At 36.9% G+C, this 24,590-nt stretch overlaps 1 protein-coding gene across 1 annotated transcript in view; it reads left to right on the top strand.

The window, feature by feature from the left end:
- Positions 1-24,590, top strand: part of PGM2L1 (phosphoglucomutase 2-like 1) — a 61,545-nt gene that overhangs the window by 29,828 nt on the left and 7,127 nt on the right. Inside the window, exons 2-13 of the mRNA XM_010848857.1 lie at positions 1,892-2,059; positions 4,419-4,525; positions 5,256-5,340; positions 8,433-8,516; positions 14,384-14,577; positions 15,661-15,850; positions 16,686-16,783; positions 17,506-17,686; positions 19,614-19,707; positions 20,028-20,157; positions 20,381-20,570; positions 24,216-24,349. Coding sequence (XP_010847159.1) covers positions 1,892-2,059; positions 4,419-4,525; positions 5,256-5,340; positions 8,433-8,516; positions 14,384-14,577; positions 15,661-15,850; positions 16,686-16,783; positions 17,506-17,686; positions 19,614-19,707; positions 20,028-20,157; positions 20,381-20,570; positions 24,216-24,349 — 1,655 coding nt within the window. The remainder of the gene's footprint in view (positions 1-1,891; positions 2,060-4,418; positions 4,526-5,255; positions 5,341-8,432; positions 8,517-14,383; positions 14,578-15,660; positions 15,851-16,685; positions 16,784-17,505; positions 17,687-19,613; positions 19,708-20,027; positions 20,158-20,380; positions 20,571-24,215; positions 24,350-24,590) is intronic.

Here is a 24,590-nt window from a genome sequence, read left to right as displayed (position 1 = left end):
GTACTAGTTTGCATTCCCACCAACAGTGTAAGAGGGTTCCCTTTTCTCCACACCCTCTCCAGCATTTATTGCTTGTAGACTTTTGGATCGCAGCCATTCTGACTGGCATGAAATGGGACCTCATAGTGGTTTTGATTTGCATTTCTCTGATAATGAGTAATGTTGAGCATCTTTTCATGTGTTTGTTAGCCATCTGTATGTCTTCTTTGGAGAAATGTCTATTTAGTTCTTTGGCCCATTTTTTGATTGGGTCATTTATTTTTCTGGAGTTGAGCTGTAGGAGTTGCTTGTATATTTTTGAGATTAGTTGTTTGTCAGTTGCTTCATTTGCTATTATTCTCTCCCATTCTGAAGGCTGTCTTAAAAATATGGAACGCTTCATGAATTTGCGTGTCATCCTTGCGCAGGGGCCATGCTAATCTTCTCTGTATCATTCCAATTTTAGTATATGTGCTGCCAAAGTGAGCACAGCTATTCATATTTTAATAGTAACTCTGTATTTGTTAGTTTGTGCCATTTATGAAATAGAGACTCCTTAAGTCAAGGCATGCTCACACTCTCTCTCTCTATATATATACGTATATGTATATAGACATACATTTTTAATCATATTATAATTTCAGTTAATCAAAATTTCCATGTCTTCTCATTAGTTTTTGGCATGTATCCCAATAACTTTAATTTTCACTATTACTAGAATACATTTTTGTTTAAATTATATATTAACATGATTTTATTTCTCTGTAAGTGCAAATATACTCTAATATTTAGTATCTTCCATATGTCTTGGCTTATCATTCTGAATATTCATTATCATTGTATAGACTGTAGATATAGACAGTCTAAGAAGTTAGTTGGAGAAGGCAATGGCACCCCACTCCAGTACTCTTGCCTGGAAAATCCCATGGATGGAAGAACCTGGTAGGCTGCAGTCCATGGGGTCGCTAAGAGTCAGACACGACTGAGCAAATTCACTTTCACTTTTCACTTTCATGCATTGGGAGAAGGAAATGGCAACCCACTCCAGTATTCTTGCCTGGAGAATCCCAGGGACGGGGGAGCCTGGTGGGCTGCCGTCTATGGGGTTGCACAGAGTTGGACACGACTGAAGCGACTTAGCAGCAGCAGCAAGGCTTATCTGCGACTTCCCAGTTGGTGCAGTGATAAAGAATCCACCTGCCAATGCAGGAAATGCAAGAGACACAGGTTCAGTCTCTGGGTGGGGAAGATCCCCTGGAGGAATAAATGGCAACCCACTCTGGTATTCTTGCCTGGAAAACCCCATGGACAGAGGAGCCTGGCAGGGTATAGTCTTTGTGGTGTCAAAGAGTCGGACATGACTGAGAACACACACACGCACACACACACACTCACACACACAAGGCTTATCTGATCATTTTGAATTATAGATGTTTAGGAAGTATTTAATAGGCATGTTGTGATAACATTTATTTAATAGCTCCCACATTTCTTTTAAAACTGAACATAGTAATGATGTCATTTTTGACTAAGTTTTATTTTGGGTCCATAGCTCTTAAGGTTGTCAGTTTGTTAAAAATTTCTTAAATATAGTATTTTTAAAATATGATTAGAGATATATAAACCACCCTTAATAGGGTGTGGCCACTCTGGGGACTCAGTAAATGGCAGGTGTTTTTTTATTACTGTTGTTGTTGCTCAGTTGCTCAGTCATGTCCAACTCTTTGAGACCCCATGGACTGCAGCATGCCAGGCTTCCCTATATACTAATATTATTAAGTAGCATTGTGGAATTTATAGTGAATGCAGAACCTTGTAACATGAATAAAACTTATTGGCTCCTCAGAAGAGCTTCCTATTAGGACTCTACTTGTGATTCTGATTAAGTTTTAATGCATCTTTTTTTTAATAGAACCCGAAAACAAAAGAGCAAATTGAAAATTTGTTAAGGAATGGGATGAACAAGGAGCTGCGAGATAGGCTTTGCTGCCGAATGACTTTTGGAACTGCAGGACTTCGTTCTGCTATGGGGGCAGGATTTTGCTATATTAATGATCTTACAGTAATACAATCAACACAGGTAAGTATTATTATTATATGTGTACTTTTATCACTGTTTTTTGCTTTATAAATTAGGTTTTTTTAAAAAATAGTAAAAAAAGCTTTATATCCAGCAAGATACTTTCTTACAAATAAAAAATGTAATATAAATTCTGACCTTTGGTCTTAACACAAGACTCATCTTAGAGGTCATGTGCGTAGGGTCACAGACTGAGGTTCTGGTTATTTTGGTTGCCATCGTCAACTTCCTGACAGTATTACTTCACATTTCAAACCAGGAAATGGTTATTGACATTTTCATTTAATACAAAGACGCAAACTTAGATAGAAGGTGATCTATTTTGGCATGTGGCCACTGATAAAGGTTAACCACAGTATTTGGAAATTTTAGTTGAAAATATTTCCCTTTAACATGGCTTTCCGTATAATTTGAGAGTTAAGACAGTGTTGATATGATTCAGTTTATTTCTCCCCATTTTTATGCAATTTATTCTAGAAACAATTCTCTTTCCAGTGAATCATCTTTAACTGTTTCAGGGAACTCCACTTTGGAGACCAAAATACATTTGCTGCTAAGTCACGTCAGTCGTGTCTGACTCTGTGCGACCCCATAGACGGCAGCCCAACAGGCTCCCGTCTCTGGGATTCTCCAGGCAAGAACACTTTGCCATTTCCCTCTCCAGTGCATGAAAGTGAAAAGTGAAAGTGAAGTCGCTCAGTCGTGTCTGACTCTTAGCGACCCCATGGACTGCAGCCTACCAGGTTCCTCCGTCCATGGGACTTCCCAGGCAAGAGTACTGGAGTGGGGTGCCATTGCCTTCTCCAAAAAATAGTCCTAAACTATAGAATTGCTCAGTAGATATAATTCTAATCAATACTGGCAAACAATAAATCTTATTCTGAGGAAATTCTCTAAATTCAATGGCTAATGCAGGGGTTTGGGAACAAACAATGACAAGATGACTGAATAGTGGGATACTTGCTAGCTCCTGTCCCCATCCCCTTTCTTTTCCTGGTTCAGAAATGCTTCAGTTAGATCTTTTTTATATGTTGGGCTTCCTCATAAGATTTCATTTTGACTGAAGATTCCTTGACTTTACAAAAAGGAGTGGAGGAGGTGTTTGAAAATCAGTTTCTGCAGAAATGCAAATTTTTACAGGAAATGAGATTCCAATATGTGAAGTAGAAAAGCCAGATTGAATCTGATTCTTAAACTCTAGCTTTTTTTCAGAACCTAGGTATAGTGGAGTAAGATAAGATGGATTTTTACACCAAAGTATGAGATTCTGTGAGATTTTAGGATAGCATCATCATTAGAAATAAATAAGTCGGTCAATTTGGGCTGTATTGCATGTGTGAGTGCACATGCACACACAGACATACTCACTCATAAGGAGTAGGTTGGAAGAATAATTATACTTGAAAGAACTGTGAAAGAAGGGTCCAGAAGTCACTGGGACCTCATTTGGTACTGGCACCATAGTTACCTGGCAGTGCCTGCCATATCATAGGTCTTCATTAAATTAGTATAACATTGTGAATGAATGGCCTTGGGCAAGTCATTAAATGGAGCTTCAATCTTATTTTGTCTCCTCTTTTCTGGAAGAGATGGACAAAAATAAAACTGGTATCTGCATTTCTTTTCAGGGTTATTGTGAGGATTAAATGTGGCAACATTCGAGAAATTCGTTTTAAAAATGTTAGTTTTGTATAGTTGAAAGTGTTTATTAAAGTTAGGAAATCATTCATAAAATAGTTAAATGGCTTTGGCTTATTGTGGTATTTTCAATATTAAATGCTTTATTCCACTTTTTGTCCCCTTTGGTGCAAATTTTCCTTGTTTATAAGATTTTCTTTGTGATTTTAAAACTAAGGAATGGGATCAGCCATCTTAAGAAATATTCTAATGAGGGTTTATATTGCTGATTTAAAATGTTGATGTCATAAATAGATCAACTCTTATGGTTAGCTTCAATCTTATGATTTAGTAAGACCTAAAATGGTCAAACTTCCATTCTCTAGAGCCTTAATGCAAACAGCAATTTCTTTTGGTTCTTCTAACAGTTTTTCTTTTTTAGCATACTGACTTTCATGTCCCATCATTTTTTCCCTAATGTTTTATGCATTGTATTATATTTAACAGTTTCTTGATATTTCTGTGTATCAAATGTGTCCAAAACTTCAGGAAACGGGTGTTCGTCATCTCACATTTGAGGATTGAAGATTGTTGCTCTCATGTTGGTGAACACAGGCAAAATGAGGAGGCCAGTTCCCTGGGAGCCAATTAGCTGCACACCACACATAAAAAGCATAGATTTTAAGTCACTGAAAATGCAGGCATTACTCAGGAATTAATCTTTTTTGTTTATCTGCTTCAGGGGATGTACAAATACCTTGAGAGGTGTTTCTCAGACTTCAAGCAAAGAGGCTTTGTAGTTGGGTATGACACACGGGGTCAAGTAACTAGCAGCTGCAGCAGCCAGAGGTACAGTATTAATTGTCTCAGAGATTAAGCTGGATTGGAATAAAATCTGAAAAAAAATTTATGCCCAGTAGTAGGAGTTCTGAAACAGGAAACTGTCCCAAAAATGTCATCACATGCTGGTGTTTATTTAGAGCTGAAACATAAGCATTTCAAAGATAACCTTTGGTTTTTACAGAAAAGAGTAAATTTTTAAATATTTAAAGTTAGTATTTACAATGACATCGTAGATTATCTTATGATTTTATTCTTTTGGCAAAGGCATTGGGTAGCAATATTATGTAAGTTGTATTCTCTCACTATATTCCTATTTTATTAGATTTACTATATTTTCACACATAGATAATCATGATCTAGTGATACTTTTTTTAGGGGGTAAATAGGTATATTGTGTTTATCAAAGTCTCTGGTTTCACTTTCTTCCATGTTTTTTGCCTTTTGCAAAAGGAAAATTTTATTTCTTAGTAAAATAGCCACCAAAAGCTGGATCAGGGAAAAGGAGGAAATTAAAATGTCAATTCTGTTCCTTGTTAAAGTTCCTTTTAAAAAATCTTGTTTATTAACAATTTAAAGTTGGAGCATGAAGCTTAAATAACTAGTGATTATAAGAATTGATTGGATTAGATTGCTGTATATTCAAAACAATTGTAATGCATTTATTTTGTGGGAGGTTGGTTTTTTTTTTTAAGTGTGATTAGCTAAGGACCAAGTGAAATTTCTGTCCCTTTTTCAGGCTTGCTAAGCTAACTGCTGCTGTCTTACTGGCCAAAGATGTTCCTGTGTATCTTTTCTCAAGATATGTTCCTACACCTTTTGTAGTAAGTGTGTTATATCATTGATCATACAGATTGCTACTCTTGAAAAAGTATTTCTTAAACAGGGTTCAAATCTTTGTCATTCATAAAGTTCTATATTAAATAATATGAAGGACCTAAAGAAAACAAATATTGCTCTGACTTTATTTTCATTCAACACACATGTGTTGAACCACCTAAGAATTTGGTCTATAACAAGTTGATAAGTCTACAGTCATGGCGGGGTATTTTAATATTCTTCTTTCAGAAACTGATTTATCAAGCAGGCAAAAATTACTATAAAACACTCACTTGAGTGTTTTATTTCTTCTTTAAAAATTCAAGAGTGTGAACAGTGCTTGCTTCTTGTCATATAACTTAACAACGAGTGTGCATCTTTTCTATGCCTTGGTGAATTATCAAAGTCCCTTCTAAGTCTGGGTTAACTTTCCACATTTTATCTTTTGCACATTCAATGTTATAAAATGATTTTGAGAATTCCTTTTTTGCCAGTATCATTTACTTTAGGACAACCTCATCATTTTCATCACAACCACATCCTTAACTTATACCCATACATTCAACCTTCACTAAGCTGATCTGATTGCCCATGTGGAGTCTCTTGAATGACAACAGTGTCAATGTTCCCAGTTATTTTTCTATAACTTCATTTATGATTGATTCAAATGTCACCTCCACCATGATCACTTTTTGCTTCTTTGCTGCACTTTCATCTTTGTTGGCCATTTGCTAATTTCAGTCATCCAGTTTTGCAAAACTGTCACATGGGTTATCTCTGGGAGGTAAAGTGGCAACACAGATACATGTTTTGCTGCCTGTGCAATAGCTCACAGATGCACAGTGACCAACAGTGACATGATCAGTTACTAATCATGATGGCTCTCATAGGACATAGTTGTTTCAGGCTGAAGAGCTAGGAGCCAAGTTTTTACTTCATATAGGCAACTGAAATTTGAGCATGTTTTTAGGAGACTGGTATTATTTACTTAAGCATGGTATCAGAAATTCATGTGTATTGGAACTTTGCAAAGCAATGACTGTCTGGATTTTAAGAGCAGCAATGAAAACACTTAAGTAGCAAAAAAAAAACTATGAGATTTAACTAAAGCTCTACTTAAAGGGAAATTTATAGTCTTGATGATGAATATATTAGGAAAAAAGTTTTAAGTAATGAACTAAGACTTTAGTATGTTAGGATAAAAACAGAATAAATCCAAATAAAATTTAAAAAATAATAATGGTAAAGGAAAAATCAGCTAAATAGAAAATAGGAGGGTATCAACAAAAGCAGGAGTTGGCTTTCTGAAGAGACAAATAGTAAAATAGACCTTTTGGCAAGGGTACTGAACTAAAAAAGAGAAAAGACAATCCCTGGTGGCTCAGATGGTAAAGAATCCTCCTGCAATGCAGGAGACCTGGGTTCGATCCCTGGGTTGGGAGGATCCCCTGGAGGAAGGCATGGCAACCCACTCAAGTATTCTTGCCTGGAGAATCCCCATGGACAGAGGAGCCTGTTGGGCTACAGTCCATGGGGTCGCAAAGAGTTGGACACAACTGAGTGACTAAGAACAGATTAAGAAAACCACAGTATTCTGAATGTGATGCAAATAAATGTGAAACTTAGGAGAGCTGGCCAATTTTCTTGAATAATTAATACATCAAAACTGATAAGAAATAGAAAGCCTGAACAGACCTGTAGTCATTAAAGAAATTGAGCTGATTTTTATTAATCTTCTCAAAATAAAAATGTCAGGTCTACATGATTTTGTTGACAAGTTTTACCAATTGTTAGATGATTAGATAATGTCTCCATAATCTGTTACTAGGGATTTATTGGACATATACAGAGTGGATCAAAGAACTGAAGGAATTTTTAAACAATTAGCTCTAATGAATGACAGAAACCAAGGAAGACCCAGAAATTTGAACTTTTTTGTAGAAGTCTGCCTCTGGGTTATACCATTTCCATTTGTAACTATGTGTTGGCCTTCCTCTCTTATTGTAAGTGGATCTGCTCTAGCTGCTAGGGAAGTTGTTTTTGGCACTCTTTATCAGCATGTATTTGAGTCAGAGGAAATCTACTTACAGCAAAAACATCTTGGAGAAGAACTGGGTTTTATAAGCCAGGCTCTGAGTTAAATCATCAAAGGAATAGGTTACTGTAGTCAGATCAATGTCATGTGCCCATTCCTCCATGGCCAGGAGGAGAGAAATTGGATGTGATGGTAGAATGGAGGAACATCTTAGGCAAATAAATAATAACTGTGATGAAAAAGGGAAATTCAACCTGGCAATTAACTTTGGGAGAAATGGTAAATTGATTTTTATATGCTATAGAGGCCACAGAGTGTATGTAAAGATCTTAAAATCAAAAGGCAAGGGACCTATGTTCCACGCTTACATAATTCTTGCTTATGATTATATAATATTTAATAAACAATACACAGTGTGTAAAATATGATAGATTAGATGATTTCTAAATTTACTTCCAGGTCTAATATTTTATGATTAGATTCCCCTGTCATATCTCCAGAGTCTGGTGGAATATCTGGCATGTAGTAGGTGTTTGTTAAATATTTGTTAAAGGAACAAAATAATTCTAAGACTAAGTTAAATGAGACTAGGGGGAAAAAAGCATTCAGTCTAACAGGTGGTTGCTGCTGCTGCTGCTGCTAAGTCACTTGAGTCGTGTCCGACTCTGTGCGACCCCATAGACAGCAGCCCATCAGGCTCCGTCCCTGGGATTCTCCAGGCAAGAACACTGGAGTGGGTTGCCATTTCCTTCTCCAATGCATGAAAGTGAAAAGTGAAAGCGAAGTCATGTCCGACTCTTAGCGACCCCATGGACTGCAGCCCACCAGGCTCCTCCGTCCATGGGATTTTCCAGGCAAGAGCACTGGAGTGGGTGCCATTGATAATAGTTAGATGGCTTTAGTTATATCCCACCTAGTGAACCTGGAGTTGATTATTAAAGTTTTAGGCTATTTATATCTTAATGTCTTTTCCAGTTATTTAATCAAGTATTTGTTTATTTATTCTTGTGTCAAATGTATGAGTAGCCAGGAAACAGAATTACGGTGTTGTTGCTTTTTTAGCCGTATGCAGTCCAGGAACTCAAAGCAGTTGCAGGTGTGATGATTACGGCATCTCACAACCGCAAAGAAGACAATGGATACAAGGTAAACCTTGGATTCTTCATCTTTGGTTATTTCATAGTTCTTATTTTATTTAAATAATATGTGCTGAGTATATTTTCTACAATGGGAACCAGGCTTAGACATTGGAAACAGAAAGATAAATACACTGAGGCTGCCCCTCAGAGAATGGCTTCCCAGGTGGCTCAGTGGGTAAAGAATCTGCCTGCAATGCAGGAGACACAGGAGATGTGGATTCGATTCCTGGGTGGGAAAGATCACCTGGAGAAGGGCAGGGCAACCCACTCCAGTATTCTTGCCTGGAGAATCCCATAGACAGAGAAATCTGGCGGGCTACAGTCCATAGGGTCGCAAAGAGTCGGACACAATTGAAGCTACTGGGTACCACCACCACTCAAAGAATGTGTATCCTTCCTGGCCCTTATTACATCTCAGTACGTGTTATTGTACTTTATATACTTATGTACTATTACAAAAGTCTCTTCAGTGGTCTTTACCTCTGATATCTTGCTGCCCTTGATTTCCCCATCCCATCCCAAATCATCCTCTCTACCATTTCAGAGATAAAATCATTTTGTACCAAGAACTTGAAGAAAGAGTGAGAGTTTGAAGGAAGAGAGCTGGAGGAATGGTACTTTGACCTCATTCTCCTCCTTTCCCTCCAGTCTTCTGCTGGGACTCCCTGTTGGCCACAGAATCTGTTTGATATGTCAGGCTTCATGGCAGAAAGCAGGGTGGGGAAGGGTGCAGAGTGCTCACAGGGGCAAACAGAAGATACAGCAGTGTTGAACCAGCGTCTGGGGCTCCTGGCTCATGAGTGTATGATCTAATATTTCTTTTTCTTCTTGTGTAGGGGGGCACTCCAGGCACACTGAGCTCTGGTTTACTGGGGAAAAGAATATTTTATACTAATCTAAGATTTTGACCCTTGCCAGCTAAGTGGGGAGTATTACCATTTACATAAGCAGTGAAGAAGCTTAATACATTAGTTTGGGACATAATTAAGTTTGAGGGATTTGTGGGTCAATCAAGCAGCAGCAACCTGTAGGCAGTTGAATATGCAGATCTGTTGTTCAGGGGAGAAATTTGGGATCACTGTACATATTATGTTAGAGCATTTAAGAGTATTTGGAAGTTCTTTATTTGGATGGGCAGCCCAGAGACAGTGTAGGTTAGAAAAAGAGGTCAAGAATGGATCCCTAGGGAATATCAACTTCAAATGAAGGGAGAAAGAAGAGGATCTAGAGACAGGACAAAGACAGGAAGAGACTGATGTTACAAAAACCAAAGGGGTAAGAGAGTTGCAAGGAGGAAGAGGTCAACTGTCAAAGAGTGTAAAGAACCCAGATCTGTTCTCTGATCATCAGACTCCTACATCCAGCTGCCAACCTGATATCCTTTGGGATGCCTAACATGTCTCAAAATTAGTATCTCTAGAACAGAGGCCTTGATTCTCCCACAACCTGCCATATATACACTCAAGTGTGTTCCTTCCCAAGTCTTACCCATCTCTATAAATTCAAACTACCACCCACCCAAGCAAAAGCCAAAATTCATTCTTGATTACTCCCTTTCCTTCACTCCAGACATTTAACTGATTAACAGGTTCTACAAATTCTGCACCCAAAATCTATGTAGAGTATGTTTACTTCTGCCCATGTCTTCTACCTCCATGGTTCTAAACCATTGTCTTTGCCCGAACAACATCGTCCTAGCTGGTCTCTTCCTTGCTTCCATTGTTCTTCCCTGCAGTCCATTCTCCACCAAGCAGCCAGAGGATCTTATGAAATATAAACAGGTCATGTTAGCTTTCCTGCTAAATCCAACCTCCTTACCTTGGGGCTTACAGGACTCTGTCTCCTGCCTGCCTGTTCCACCTCATTCTGTTCAGTCCTCTTCTGGCTCACTGTGTCCTGGTCACATGGCAGCTTCTTTCCATTCTCCCAGTGCCTCCAGTATACCAAACCCTTTCCCGCTCTGAGCCTTTTGTTTGTTCCTCTGCTTGGATTGCTCTTCCCCAGATCTTTCAGACTTGCTTATTTTCATCCTTGTTTCCTGCCCAGATGTTGCTTCCTTGAAGAGACCTTCCTTGGCCACCTTATCTGAAGTGGCTTGCCTCAATGATCTTCTCCTTATTTATTTATTTTCTTCACAAAACTTACCACTGTCTATAATTACATGTTTCCTTTATAATAAATTATCTTCTTTGTTTATTGACTTGTTTGTTCGATCCTCCTCCCTGCCTAATTCCCCAATATAAGCTCATGGCTGGTGGGACTTTGTTGTGATATTTATTGTTATTGAACATACTTGTCATAGAGTTGACCCTCAAAGATTTTTTTTCTTAAAGTATAAGCACAAGGTAAAAAGTATAAAAGTTAAACATTATAAAAAGTTAAACAATAAAGAGTATTTTTCCCACCTATTTCCCTGAGCATCCCTTTTCAAAAGCAAATACTGTTTCTGGTTTTAGTTTCCTTCCAGAGGTAATCTATGCCTGTGTAATCATATGTGTGGTATTGGTCAGTCCCTCTTTTTCCCCTCATAAATGTCAGGGTTTTATATATAGTGTTCTGCACCTTGTTTTTGTTTTTTTTGTATACAACAGTGTGAAACAGTCTTAGAGATCATTCTCTACATCGGTCGATCTATAAGTAGGTTTGCCTTATTCATCTTTAAAAACCTATATGGATGAGTCCTAATTTATTTAACCAATCCCTGTTGATAAACATTTTATTTTGTTTCTAATCTGCTACTGCTTACAAACAGTGGTAAAATGAATGTTCTATACACATCTTTCTTCATATACACAAGTAGATTTATAGAGTCATTATAGAATAGTGGTTAAGAGTGTTATGGACTGGGTTTGAAACTTACCTCCACCACTCAGAAGCTTTGTAACCTAAGATAAATTACTTAATTTCTCTATGCTTTGGTTTCCCCATCTGTAAACTGAGAGTAATAATAGAACCAGTATTTTAGGGAGAGAGTTAGGATTAAGGGAGACAGTGCATGAAAAATGCTTGTATAGTATCTGGCTCTGATAAATACTCAATAAATGTTACCTGTTGTTTTTATTCTTATTCTCAGTAGCTGCACTGTCCACTCTGATAGCCAACAGCCACCTATGATTACCCAACACTTAAAATATGACTAGTCTGAATTGAGATGTGCTGTAAATGTAAAATACACACCAGATTTTGAAGACTTAATACGAAAAAGGCATGTGAAATATGTGGCTTGCATTGTGGCTCACATTATATTTCTATGGCCCTGCTGAGCTACAGAATAAGTTTCTAGTTGTGAAACTTCAGAGTCAAAGGAACTATGAAATAAAGTTTGTCATTCTCTATTCAAGGTGGTTGTCCCAACTGCTACTCTCACCAGCAATATAGTAGGGTCTTTATCCCACACTGTCCATTATTGTTTGTCAAACCTTTTCACCTTTGCCGGTCAGATATGTGGAAATGTTATCGTGAATCTGTCTTGTGAGTGAGGTTGAGCGTCTTTTCATACATTTATAAGATACTTGTGTTCCCTTTCCTGAAAAGTCTATTAAAGGCTTTACTCATTTTTGTCTTCGGTAGTTGCTCTTTGCTCTTTTCCTTGTAGATTTGTGAAAACTCCAAAGTAGCTCTTGATCATCTGTCTTTCAGTTATTTCTCCCTATATTATTGTTTACCTTTTGACTATTTTTCCATGCATGTTATTATGGTATTTTTCTCCATCTTGAAAAATTATTTCAGCTTTTTTATTGATATCATATTTCACTTGTACATTAGAGAGCTTCAGTATTTTTGTAATTTTTGAGTCTCTTTATTCAAGAACAGAATGTATCTTTCTATTCTTCCAAGACTTCTTTTAGACCCTTTAAGTGAAGTTGCTCAGTTGTGTCCGACTCTTTGCAACCCCATGGACTGTAGCCTACCACGCTCCTCCGTCCATGGAATTTTCCAGGCAAGAGTACTGGAGTGGGTTGCCATTTCCTTCTTTTAGACCCTTGAGTTGACTCATTGGAAAAGACTCTGATGCTGGAAGGGATTGGGGGCAGGAGGAGAAGGGGATGACAGAGGATGAGATGGCTGGATGGCATCACTGACTTGATGGATGTGAGTCTGAGTGTACTCCAGGAGTTGGTGATGGACATGGAGGCCTGGCGTGTGCGATTCATGGGGTCGCAAAGAGTCGGACACGACTGAGCGACTGAACTGAACTGAACTGAGTAACATTTTAAAGATTTTTTACCTTTCACATTTTTTTTTAAGTTTATTCCTGGGTATATTTTTTTGCACAGATTTCTCTGTTACTGTATCAGGGAGGGATGCTTTCTGCTACAGGTTCAGAAAACCCACAAAAGTGGCTAAAGTTGATAGGAGTTAATTTGTCTCACATAACAAAAATCCAGAAGTATGTGGCAACTGGTATGGTTCTACAGCTCAATGTTGTTGGACCTAGCATCCCTGCAGTTTTGTTTTGGCCTTTTCTTCAAGTGCTCATTGTATAAGGGGTGCTGTACCTCTAGCCATCACATTCACATACAAGGTAAGAAAGGCAGGGAGAAAGGCCAAGATTATTTTTCTCATGTTAAATAAATTTTCATGGAGAGCTTTCAGGGCTCATGAACAGGATCTTGTTGGTTGCTTGGAATGTGGGAACATCCCTTCAACTGGATTTTTGGTTTTGTTTTTTAAATTTCTGCAGGAACCTCAGGAGTTTCACCAACTGGGAGCAATTTTTATGTTAATGTAGACCTCAGATTTGAAATTTTTAATCACCCAGAACTTAAGAAGAGAGACATGCTACCTTATCATCTTTCAGTAATAGCGGACAGAACTTTTTCTATTCTATATTTCCACTAAGAAGGGCATCTCAGTTCCATTGTCCTGCTTTCCACCTGGACATTACAATCAAGAGCCAGATAAATGGCCAGTTGGCCTTCTCAAAGGCCAGTTGGCCACAGCATCAATGCACAGCTTTATCATTCAAGTTTATCATTCTTTCATTTTTTCCCACTGCCTGGAGTTTTCTCTTTCTTTTTTGTGAACTAAGCTATGTATTTTAGACAATACTTTTCTATTTTAGCTTTTTGAGTCATCTAGTCTACCATATTGCTTGGCACAAAGTTTGGTACATAGTATATATTCAAATGTATTCTTCTTTCCTTCATTCAGGATGTGGTAGAAGGGATTGATGTCAAATACATAGTAGAAGTTGGTATAGATGAGTCCCTTCTAACTTTGAGATCCTGTGAATTACAGAAATACATTTTCTGCTTTTTTTGTTAGCTGTTCCTAATGTCTTGTTGATTTGGCTACTTGACAGACTGACAACTTAATGAAATGTATTTTCATTAAATACTGAAAATACATATACCGAAATGTGTATGGAATAATTAATATGTTTGTTGTCTTCCCTGGAATAGACTATTTGGTGTGACATAAATTCTAGTTTAATTTATAGCTGAAAAATAAATTCTTCTTTATCATATAACAGAACCACTTTATAATGCTAAAATTTCATAATATCAAGTTTTTTCCATGGTTTCTTAGATCTTCTTTAGTATATAGTTATAGATCTAAGATTATGATTGGATGCTATGATATTTGCATATTTTAACAATGTCATAATGGTGCCCTGATTATATTTTTACTTGTATTGTTATTAAAATGTACTTCTAAATGAGAAAATAATACAGAATCATTTTGTTGAAAAGTCCCTTTGGAATCATTACCATCAGTATCCTTAGGTATTTATTAAGTTAGTCCAGCGTTGACATTGTCTACTTGACTAATTTGGTATGCTTCTTTGTAAAGTCAAATATCCCTACTGTAGCTAAGAAAACATATGGTCAACATTTCAAGTGCTTATAGCTGTGTTTACCTATCTTCTAGGTTTATTGGGAAAATGGTGCTCAGATCACATCTCCTCATGATAAAGAAATTCTGAAATGCATAGAAGAATGTGTGGAACCCTGGAATGGTTCTTGGAATGATAATTTAGTGGATACCAGCCCACTAAAGAGAGATCCTCTGCAGGACATTTGTAGGAGATACATGGATGATCTTAAAAAAATTTGCTTTTACAGGTATCCAAGGGGGAATGTAGGATAATATTACCTTAACATAAGATTAACAAATAACAGAAAAAAATAAGGATAAAAATGTGTTGGCTATTCATTATATTAAAATTATAGGTAAATAATACAGTTCATAGTAGTCCAAAAGTAGAAATAACCCAAATATTCAAATATTCATCAATAGATGAATGGCTAGAAATATATTCGTAGTATATCCATACATTGAAATATTATTCAGCAGTAAAAAAAAGAAATACTGTTGCATACTACAACATGGGTAAATTTTAAAAATAGGCTAAGTGAAGGAAGCCAGTCACAAAGGACCACATATTGTATGATTATATTGATAGGAAATGTCTAGTGTAGACAAATCTATAGAGATAGAAACAGAAAGTATATTAGTGGTTGCCTATGGCTGAGAAAAATGGGAGGGTTAGGGTGTGGTGGCTCTGGGGTATGGAGTTTTTTGGGGGGTAATTAGAATTTTCTAAAATTGATTATGGTAATGGTTGAACAACTCTGTGAATATAGCGAAAACCACTGAATTGTGTACTTTAGAAGGATGAATTTATAGTATATTAATGGGTTTCCTGGTGGCTCAGATGGTAAAGAATTCACCTGTAATGCAAGAGACCTGGGATCAATCTCTGGGTCAGGAAGATTCCCTGGAGAAGGGAATGGCTACCCACTCCTGTATTCTTGCCTGGAGAATTCCATGGACAGAGGAGCCTGATAGGCTACGGTCCCCGGGGTCACAGAGTCAGACACGACTTAGCCACTAACACTTTTAAACTACTTTTTAACTACTACTAATTACCTCTTAATAAAGTTGTTAAAAATTATAACTCAATATATATATTCACTGTATATAAGAAAAGGAAATTTCCTCTAAAATTTGAGTTTTCTTTACCAATTTCCATGTTTCTATAACTGTTCCATAAATAGCTAACACTGTTCAGAAAACGTTATGGTTTGTTGAGTGTAGTTTTCCTATCCTGACAAAATAGATTTTAGCCTTTTCTTGAGATTATTTTAAGTATACCACAAGTAATGAATTTTATGACAGTGATTGAATGATATTTTCCTTTACAGGGAATTAAACTCAAAGACCACCTTGAAATTTGTACATACATCTTTTCATGGAGTCGGACATGACTATGTACAATTGGCTTTTCAAGTATTTGGTTTTAAGCCTCCAATTCCAGTACCAGAACAAAAAGATCCTGATCCAGACTTTTCTACTGTTAAATGCCCAAATCCTGAAGAAGGAGAATCTGTGCTGGTATATTTTTTCTGTATTTAAATTATGATTTAGTATATTAAAGTTTATCATGTGGATAGGACTCTGACAATTCAAAGATTACTTACAGAAGCAAAAACTACTTTAGCTTACATCTTTTAAATTATATTAGAGCCATATATCAGAGAAGGCGATGGCACCCCACTCCAGTACTCTTGCCTGGAAAATCCCATGGATGGAGGAGCCTGGTGGGCTGCAGTCCATGGGGTCGCTGAGTCAGACACGACTGAGCGACTTCACTTTCACGTTTCACTTTCATGTATTGGAGAAGGAAATGGCAACCCAATCCAGTGTTCTTGCCTGGAGAATCCCAGGGACAGGGGAGCCTGGCGGGCTGCCGTCTATGGGGTCGCAGAGTTGGACACGACTGAAGTGACTTAGCAGCAGTAGCAGCAGCAGAGCCATATATTCTGTTTTGTTTGAAATCCCTATGGTGGATTTCCCTACTTCCTAGTCTTATTTTAAATTTAGCCAAACTAGATTAGCAGATGCAAACTATTACGTATGGAATGGATAAACAACAAGGTCCTACTATATAGCACAGGGAACTATATTCAGTATCCTGTGATAAACCATAGTGGAAAAGAATATGAAAAAGAATGAATATATATATGTGTACCTGAACCACTTTGCTGTACAGCAGATATCAACACCTTGTAAATCTAACTATACTGCTATGAAATAAAGTGAAAAAAAGTTAGCCAAACTATATTCCCTTCTAAAATTCATTATCACTAATACAGTGCCTACATTTAGGAATATGAACTTTGAATTTAACATCTTCAATGTAATTCAGCCTTTTGGGTCACTATTTCAGGAACTTTCTTTGAGACTGGCAGAGAAAGAAAATGCCCGGATAGTGCTGGCTACAGATCCTGATGCAGACCGACTAGCAGTGGCAGAACTTCAGGAGAAGTAAGTAGAAGCTGTTAGTTTTTAAAATCTTAAACTTTGAAAAACAGTTTTTGATTTTAAGTCTTACAGGCTCATTGGAAATAATTTTAAAAAAACAAAAAGAAAAGAAATCTCCTGTAAGCCCACTATCCAGAGATAACCACTTACGTTGATATTTTGACGTTTCCTTCCTATGTTTTCTTCATTCAAATATTCAAGATATATTTGTTTTTTATAAAATTGTGATCATCCTATATATATATATATATTACTACTTTTGTGTCTTGATTATTTTCCACATAATATTGTACTATGAGCATTTTCCTCTATCTTTAAATATTGTTTAAAATATTGATTTTTAAATTAGTGTAGTATCTCAAAAGATTGCTTTATGAATGTAATCATTTCCTAATCATGGTTCTTTGGATTGTTGTGTATTTTTGCCATTATAATGTCATGACAAATGTCCTTACATAAAAAGGACACCATATTATAACTTTTTTCTCTTTAAGTAAGAAAATACAAGTAACAGTGTCAAAGCTTTTCAAAGTACATTGCTGCCACTCTTACCCTAAGCTCACCCTGATCAGTTAGAAAAGAAATAGTAAATGTTTTCTCAAAAATCCCATACAGTAGTTTTTAGGTTTCCCTTTGTGAAGGATGGTAATTTGTAGGTCCTAGGGTCAAGAAGTTTTAATGAGAAGTTACAAAGATCTTGCCTTGAATTTTCATTCTCTCTACAGTGGTGTTTGGAAAGTTTTCACAGGGAATGAGTTGGCCGCCTTGTTTGGGTGGTGGATGTTTGATTGCTGGAAGAAAAGTAAATCAAGAAATGCTGATGTGAACAACATTTATATGTTAGCCACCACAGTCTCTTCCAAAATTTTGAAGGCAATTGCACTAAAAGAAGGATTTCATTTTGAGGTAAGAATAGGTAATATCTATGTGCTCCTTTTCTAAACCTATTTCTGTAAGCTAAAGCCATCTCCCCACCAAAGTTGACTTTTATTGATTTCATTTCTAATTCCCTCTTTTTTTCAAACTCTATTAACACTTAACTAAAAGATTAAGTCTTTTTGATAGTTTGGAAACCTTGAGCCAAATTCATCCTATATGTGAGTTTCTGAAACTAAGATAAACATTCTTACAAATTGCATTAATGCTTATTTTTCCATACAACAGTATCTGGCTTTCCTACCAAGAAAATCTGGCTCCCAGTGACCTCATAAATAACATAAACTCCACTCCAAAAATCTGTAGGTGTCATGACCGCTTATTTAGCCTCTTCAGGTTCAGTCTTAAGAAACTTTTAAATAAAATTAAAAAAAAGAAACTTTAAGTAGTCTCCTAAATTACAAATTAAGACCCAGTGATCTACATCCAAAAAACACAATGATTCTCTCTCAGCACAGATCATTAACCTTTGTGAACCTTGGGCAGTTAAACTGACCCCTTTTATAGCTACTGGGACTAATGCCAATTAAGTTGCTTTTCCTCTGCCCGCTTTGCCAAGTATCAGTGAAAAAGTCACCTCTGGGCCTTGAGCCACAGTCAGGCTATAGGTCTTAACACTAATAGGCTAACTAAAAGAAAATTGTACCTTTCTTAATGAAATAGAACGTTCAATCTCTGGGTTTCTAAATTACAAATAGCAAAATAGAAGAAATTGAAAATTCATTCAAACCTAAAATTCTGAATTACTATTGTTGTTGTTCAGTCACTCAGTCGTATCCAACTCTGCGACCCCATGTACTGCAGCACGCCAGGCTTCTCTGTCATATACTATCTCCCGGAGTTTGCTCAAACTCAGGTTCATTGAGTCAGTGATGCTATCGAACCGTCTCATCCTCTGTTGCCCGCTTTTCCTCCTGTCGTCAGTCTTTCCCAGCATCAGGGTCTTTTCCTTGTAGCAAGAAAATGCATAATGAGCACAAAAGAGAAAAAATGTGATTCTAAAGACCAATATTATATATGTGCTTTCTTGTTTTTATTCCCGGAGGTGGTGCTGTAGAGATTTGGGGCTTTTATTGTGTTTTTCCCAGTGAGGAGGTGGAGAGGTGAATGAGAAATCTTAAATTAGTAAGAGAGCTCTAGAGTCACTGTGTATCACATGCTCTTCTGACTCTAAAGCAGTTCGTGTCTTTAGAATGCACACTAGCTCATCAGATGAAAAGTCCTCAAATCTAATTACCAAACCTAGTAACTTTCTTGATCGTTTTATTTGGGCCATGGTGTTATGGTAAAAGTATACTTGGTTCAAGTATATGTTGTGATAATGTTGAAAGTGCATTGTTAAAAACTTTATGGCCTTTGGTTACTCAGAGGGACTAAATTACAACCTTTGTAGGCACTTTTACATTAGTGCTTATAATGCAACTTAGAGAGCAGTTTCTGAGAAGTGATATTGAATCCTGGCTCTCTCATATGCAGGGTACTCTTGGGCAAATTTACTGAACCTCTGAGCCTCTGTTTCAGTAACAGAGTTTTTGTGAGCATTGAAAAAGATAAATGATGTAAAGCAATTATTACAGTGCTTGATAAATAGTGTATGATCATAATACATGTGTGGATTTATGGTACTTTGTGACTATATACATCACCACTTATTGGATTATATTTGGTGAATTATATCACTATTACTATGCTTGATAAATAGCAGGTCATCAGTTGTGGCAGTGTATATATCCATGCACTTTATGACTATATGTTTACCACTGTATAAATCTTTGTGGACTGAAGACCATAACAGATCATTATCAAAGTGTTATGTGCATTTAGTAATGGGCTTTTCTCTAATATATATATTTTTTGAAAGAGTCACTTAACTAGAGTGGCCTCTTCTGCATTTCAGGAAACATTACCAGGTTTTAAATGGATTGGAAGTAGGATAAAAGACCTCCTGGAAAATGGGAAAGAAGTCCTTTTTTCATTTGAAGAGTCTATAGGTATGTAGTAAATATTAAAATATTTGAAATATGAATGAGAGCACTTTTTTCAAATATAGTGATTCTGAAGAGAGGAATTTTTGTCATCTGGTTTTACACTTTGAGTTATAAAAACTATCAAGAACTCAGAAATGTGTAGATACATTTCTCATCAGGAAAAAAACAAACCCTTAAAGGTCCCCTACATATGCTAAGTATCAATAGGTTTCCTTTATTACCAGGCTCTGAAATACATTGATCCTTCTGAAGAAATATGAAACTACTAAAATTATATATAGGCTTATGTTTTCCTCCTTTTTAAAGATTTTTTTAATTCTTAGGTTTTCTGTGTGGAACTTCAGTTTTGGATAAAGATGGTGTGAGTGCAGCTGTTGTTGTTGCTGAGATGGCATCTTACCTGGAAACCATGAACATAACATTGAAACAGCAACTGATTAATGTTTATGAAAAGTAAGTTCTACTATTTGGAATTTCGTGTTCTAATTTTTTTGGTGCTACTTTTAACTTTATAAACTTGTTTTGAGGAATAGTCATTCCTTTTTAAAAAGTACTAATATTGTCTGCATTAAGAACTGCCACTATCTGCTTAACACAATAATAGGCTTATCTTTAATTTGTACTTTTCTAAAGAGTGACTTGAAATCTGATTTTAACACTTTAAATCTTTGTACAGATATGGTTATCATATTTCAAAAACTTCATATTTCTTATGTTATGATCCAACTACCATCAAAAATATATTTGAAAGGCTTCGCAATTTTGATTCTCCAAAAGAATACCCAAAGTTTTGTGGGGCATTTGCTATACTGCATGTACGAGATATTACCACTGGATATGACAGCAGCCAGCCTAATAAGAAATCAGTAAGTACCTATATTTTTAAGTTTTTAACAATTTGTAATAATTCATACTACAACAAAATGGAAGGTCAAGCCTGTGAGTTTCTTAAAACTTAGGATCCTTGTTTTTCTCCAAAGCAGTTGTAAGTTCACTAACTGGTTCTGACTCTCACCCATCCTGTCCTCATTACTCCCCAAGGACATAGTATGCCCTGAGTGTGGGGAATGGGAAAGAGGATGAGAGACAGAATGAGGAAGGGAGGGTGGGAGGGAGGGAAAAAGTGTGATAATGCTAAATAATGTTGAAATTTTTTTGAGTCTAAAAGCCTATAATTTCATCATATGATATTGCTTTTATGTGGAATCTAAAAAATTATACAAATGAACTTATTTACAAAACAGACTCACAGTCACAGAAAACAAACTTTTGCTTACAAAAGGAGAAAAGGGATGGGGGATTAAGTAGGAGTTTGGAGTTAAAGGTGGCTCAGTTGGTAAAGAGTCCACCTGCAATGCGGGAGACCTGGATTCGATCCCTGGGTCAGGAAGATCCTCTGGAAAAGGAAATGGCAACCCAGTCCAGTATTCTTGCCTGGAGAATTCCACGGACAGAGGAGTCTGGTGGGCTACAGTCCATGGGATTACAAAGAGTCAGACATGACTAAGTCACTAACTTTCTTTGGAGTTAAAATATACACACATTAAATAAATGACCAACATGGACCTACTTCATAGTATGAACTATACTCAATATCTTGTAATAACCTATAATGGAAAAGAATCTAAAAAAGAATATGTACACCTGAAACTAACACATTATAAATCAACTATATTTCAATTAAAATTTTAAAAATAGACTATAACTTTTTAAAAGATGAATGTTTTACTGATAATCTTAGCACCTAAAAAAATAAATAAATAAATGCCTATAATTTCAAAGCTATGTGTCTTTCTAGGGAAGTTTTAACTTCCCTTTCAACCTTATTCCCTGTGAATGCATGGCTTCCTAGGTGGCTCAGTGGTATCCCTTTTCAACCTTATTTCCTATACCTCCAGCCAAATGGAATAACTTACAAATACTTCTTACATATATACATTAAAAAATTATTTTTCTATTTTTGCTCAAGCTTTTTCCTTAGTCCACCTTTTCTTCCTACTGCTGCAGATTCACACTTTAGCCATTATTTAAGACTTCATGCAGATGTCACCTCCTCCATGTACCCTCCAGGTCTCATAATCAGATATCTTCCTCCTGAGGTTTCTTTATAGATTGTGCCTTCCTCTGCTCACTTATCACTTCCTATGTCATGTTACCATTGCCTTTTGCATGGCAGATTCATTTCTAATATACCTTTATGCCTCTCAAAGCTCTTGCCTACACAGTAGGTGCTCAACTAACATTTAAATGCCATAGATTTGCTGATTATATTTATTTTGTTATTATTATGATTGTTATTATTAACCTAAATTTCCATGTATAATGGTCTGATATTGTCTCAAGAGTCTAGGAGCATAATATATTTTGGAAAATCTGCAGCCTCTTATGTAGAATACTACCCATATTCCCTTTGTGTATTTTCAGCCAGTCAACCAAAATTGGTTCATTGTTGTTATTCTGTCTGTATGTACGTATGTTTTTCTGTGTTTATAAACTACTTGAAAAGAAGAACTAAATGTTTTGCTTCTTTTCATTTCTCTAGTGTTGCTATGGTTAGAATAGTTCTTGGTATGATGCTTTTCCCCTCTTGACTCCCTTTAAAGTTTATGATATTTGTTATTCCAAGCGCTTTCCTATCTATTCTCCACTAATGCTTACAACACATTTTGTAAGGCTTGTAGTATAGATATTTGTTAATCCCCTGGGGTCACATAGTGACTGTCAAAGACTTCCTGAGTTCTTTCTTCTCCAACTTCAGATTGACATTCATCTGTGTGTTCAACAGGCATTTATCAAAACCCTTCTGTGCTACACTGAGAAGACAGTAATGACTAGACACTGTAGGAGTCTAGTAGGGAAACAGTCAAGTAAACTGATTACAAAATGATTAGGGGGTGTGTAAGAGTGCCATGAAAGAGCATAGGAAAGACCCTTACTCAGACCTGAGGGGCTCGTACAGGGCTTTGCAGAGGACTTTTGTGAGCTGAGTTCTAGAGTTTGGGCAGGAGTTATCCAGATGTGGGAGGAACAGAGGATGTTTGAGGCAAAGGGAGCAGTAAGCGCTACGTCTGGAGGTGAGAAGTCATGTTTTCTTTCAAGGAACCGCAAGTAGTTCTCTACAGCAGTAGTACGGAGTGCAAGGAAGGATGGCATGTATGGTGAGTGGGTTAGAGAGGGTGAGAAGAAGATCAATTAGTACGCTGTTTGGTAATGGAGATGAGAGACAACAGGAGCCTGAATGTAATATGGTAGCAATAGTGAAGTAGAGAGCCTGACAAAGCTGAGTTAAATAAAGGATAGACTAACCAGGACTTGCTAGTTGATGGTCTGTGAGTGGAACAGAGGGAAGGAAGGTCTCTGTCTTATGCAACTAGGGGTACCAGTCACAGAGAGGATCAAGCTCAGGACACCTGAGGAAAGAAAGGCTCCACTGTCAACCCCTCCACCCTAGTACAACGCACATGGTTCCCTCGAGACGCCTTCACGGACTGATTTGTGGTGCAGGAAGAGTACCTGTGTTAATCTATATATTTATGTCAGTAAAGCTTCATTCTTGTTTAATTTTTAGCTAATTATATATATTTGTACCCCAGTGGGTTATTTTGCCTGCCCTCTAGGATGTGTGCACTCTGCTTTGGAGACTGTTGAAAAACTATCTGTGAAAGTGTCTTGAAGTTGTAAAGCACTTTGCAAAAGTAGAGGTAGTTTGGACTTTGGGACAGATAGGCCAGGTTTCAACTTCTTGCTCTGCCACTTAGCTGATTACCTTGAACAGGTCGTTTACCCTCTCTGAACCTTGTCTGTAAATTGTCAGTAATATTTACTTTGCAGGGTTATTGAGGTCTGGAGATCATGTGTATAAGGTATATAATCCAATGCTTCTACAATTATAAATAGTCAGTAAATGGTACAGTTATGAATTATGAATGTAATCTTTTGTATTTTAAAGTTCTTTAAAATATTTAAAAATTTTTAATTGCAGTAAAAAAAAAAAATGCAGGGGCTTCCCAGGTAGCTCAGTAGTAAAGAATCTGCTGCCAGTGCAGGAGACACAGGTTTAATCCCTGAGTCAGGAAGATCCCCTGGAGGAGGAAATAGCAACCCATGCCAGTGTTCTTACCTGGATAATATCATGGACAGAGGAGCCTAGCAGGCTACAGTCCATAGGGTCGCCAAGAGCTGGACACTACTGAATGACTGAGCACACACACACACACACAAAAAAAACATAAAATTTGTCATCTTAACCATTTTTAAGGGCTCAGTAATGTTAATAATCACATTGTTGTGTAACAGATCTCCAGAACTTCATCTTGCTAAACTGAAACTCTATACCCATTAAATAAGTCTCCATTTCCCCCTCCCCCTAGCCCTTGGCAACTGCCTTGCTACTTTCTCTTTCTATGAGTTTTACTGCTTTACCCACCTCATATAAGTGAAATGTATTTTACAACTCTTGAAAATAAGAAAGGTACCAAGTGTAATTGAGCCGTTGTTGAAATTGTGCCTAGGTGCTGCCTGTAAGCAAAAGCAGCCAAATGATTACATTTACTTTTCAAAATGGCTGTGTTGCTACTCTTCGGACTAGTGGAACAGAACCGAAGATAAAGTATTATGCAGAGATGTGCGCATCACCTGACCAGAGGTAGGAATCGACTTTTAAAATATTATGTATATATAAAAGCTTTATTGATTTCAGAACTGATTTCACTTTGCTGTACCCCAGAAGCTAACACAACATTGTATAGCAATGTACTCCAGTAAGCATTAGCTAAAAAATGCTTTGTTAAGAGATGTAATTCACATACCCTATAGCTCACCCTAACCCTATAGCTCACCCATTTAAAGTGCACAATACAGTCGTTTTTAGTACATTCAGAATTGTG

Source organism: Bison bison, unplaced genomic scaffold (assembly GCF_000754665.1).
Source record: "Bison bison bison isolate TAMUID 2011002044 unplaced genomic scaffold, Bison_UMD1.0 scf7180017864276, whole genome shotgun sequence".
NCBI lineage: Eukaryota > Metazoa > Chordata > Mammalia > Artiodactyla > Bovidae > Bison > Bison bison.
The sequence above is the reverse complement of the archived record's forward strand: the minus strand, read 5'-3'. Positions and strand labels throughout refer to the sequence as shown.